This window comes from Charadrius vociferus, unplaced genomic scaffold, assembly GCF_000708025.1.
Source record: "Charadrius vociferus isolate BGI_N301 unplaced genomic scaffold, ASM70802v2 scaffold1792, whole genome shotgun sequence".
Lineage (NCBI taxonomy): Eukaryota > Metazoa > Chordata > Aves > Charadriiformes > Charadriidae > Charadrius > Charadrius vociferus.
The window spans coordinates 20424-21963 of NW_009647068.1; the positions used below are offsets into that span (position 1 = coordinate 20424).

The 1540-nt window shown below is 59.1% G+C and overlaps 1 protein-coding gene across 1 annotated transcript in view; it reads left to right on the forward strand.

The window, feature by feature from the left end:
• The first annotated feature begins 133 nt into the window (after positions 1-133).
• Positions 134-1540, forward strand: part of LOC104295973 (E3 ubiquitin-protein ligase TRIM62-like) — a 14174-nt gene continuing 12767 nt past the window's right edge. The window contains 1 exon segment of the mRNA XM_009895792.1: positions 134-199. Coding sequence (XP_009894094.1) covers positions 134-199 — 66 coding nt within the window.

The window sequence follows — 1540 nt, forward strand, 5'->3', positions numbered from 1 at the left end:
AGCGGAGGGGCCCCGGGGGTTCCGCGGGGTCTTGCGGGGCCGGGGCGGGGGGGGAAGCCTCGCCGTGGGGCGGCCGGCATTGCCGTGGGGCTGCAAAGCTCTGCAGACCCCGTAAGTCCCCATAGGTCCCACCATGGCCAAGCACAACGGTGACACAGGAGTGGACAGCAGAAGCTCATCGTCCAACACTCCTCTCAAGGTGATTTTTGGCCAAATTGGTAAAATTTGGGGAACCCTCCCGGTGTTTTCTTAGTGGCAGTGTCACCTGTGGCGTGCCCTGTCCCCACCGGTCCCCTGTCGCTCTGCCAGGGGGTGGGGATGGGGACAGCGGTGGTGGGCACGGAGAGCTGGGAGGGTGGAGGGACGAAGGGACGGAGGGAGGGATGGACAAGTGGGGGCATGGAGGGACAGAGGCATGGATGGATGGATGGATGGATGGACAGATGGACAGAAAAAGGGATGGACAGATAGAGGGATGGCAGGATGGGCAGATGGAGGGATGGAAGGACAGACAGATGAGTAGATGGATGGATGAATGGACAAAGGGATGGAGAGATGGGGGGTGGAGGGATGGACAGATGGATGGAGGGATGGATGGACGGACAGATGGACAGACAAAGGGATGGATGAACAGACAGAGGGATGGCAGGATGGACAGATGGAGGGTTGGAGGGATGGAAGGATGGACAGCTAGGTGGATGGATGGATGGATGGATGGATGGATGGACAAAAGGATGGAGAGATGGATGGACAGTTGGAGGGACAGAGGGATGGAGGGAAGGATGGAGAGAGGATGGAGGGACAGAGGGATGGATGGACAGATGGACAGACAGAAGGATGGACAGATGGAGGGACAAGGGATGGAGAGACTGAGGGATGGAGTAACAGATGGAGGCATGGACAGATGGATAGACAGATGGATAGAAGGACGGCAGGACCGAGGGAGGGAAGGATGGACACAGATGGATAGATGGATGGACAAAGGGATGGGGGGATGGACAGACAGAGGGATGAAGGAATGAATAGATGGATGGAAGGATGGACAGATGGATGGAGGGATGGATGGACAGATGGACACACAAAGGGATGGATGGAGGGATGGATGGAGGGACAGACAGATGGAGGGACAGAGGGATGGAAGGATGGACAGATGGATGGATATGGGTGAACAGATGGATGGAGAGACAAAGGGATGGACAGACAGAGCAATGGAGGGGCGGATGGATGGACAAATGGGGAATGGACAGATGGAAGGATGGAGGGATGGGCAGACAGTGGGATGGCGGGGTGGATGGATGGAGGGACAGTGGGACAGAGGGATGGACAGACAGATGGACAAACGGATGGATGGACGGACTGAGGGACGGACGGCAGGACGGGGGACTGAGGAACGGGTGGATGACTGGACGGACAGAAGAACGGACCGCAGGCCGGGTGGGCGAACAGATGGCCGCTGGACAGACAGACGGACGGCTGGAGGGGCCGGGACACGGGGGGAGCGCTGAGGGCCCAGCGCCGCGGCCCCTTTAAGAGCCCCCCC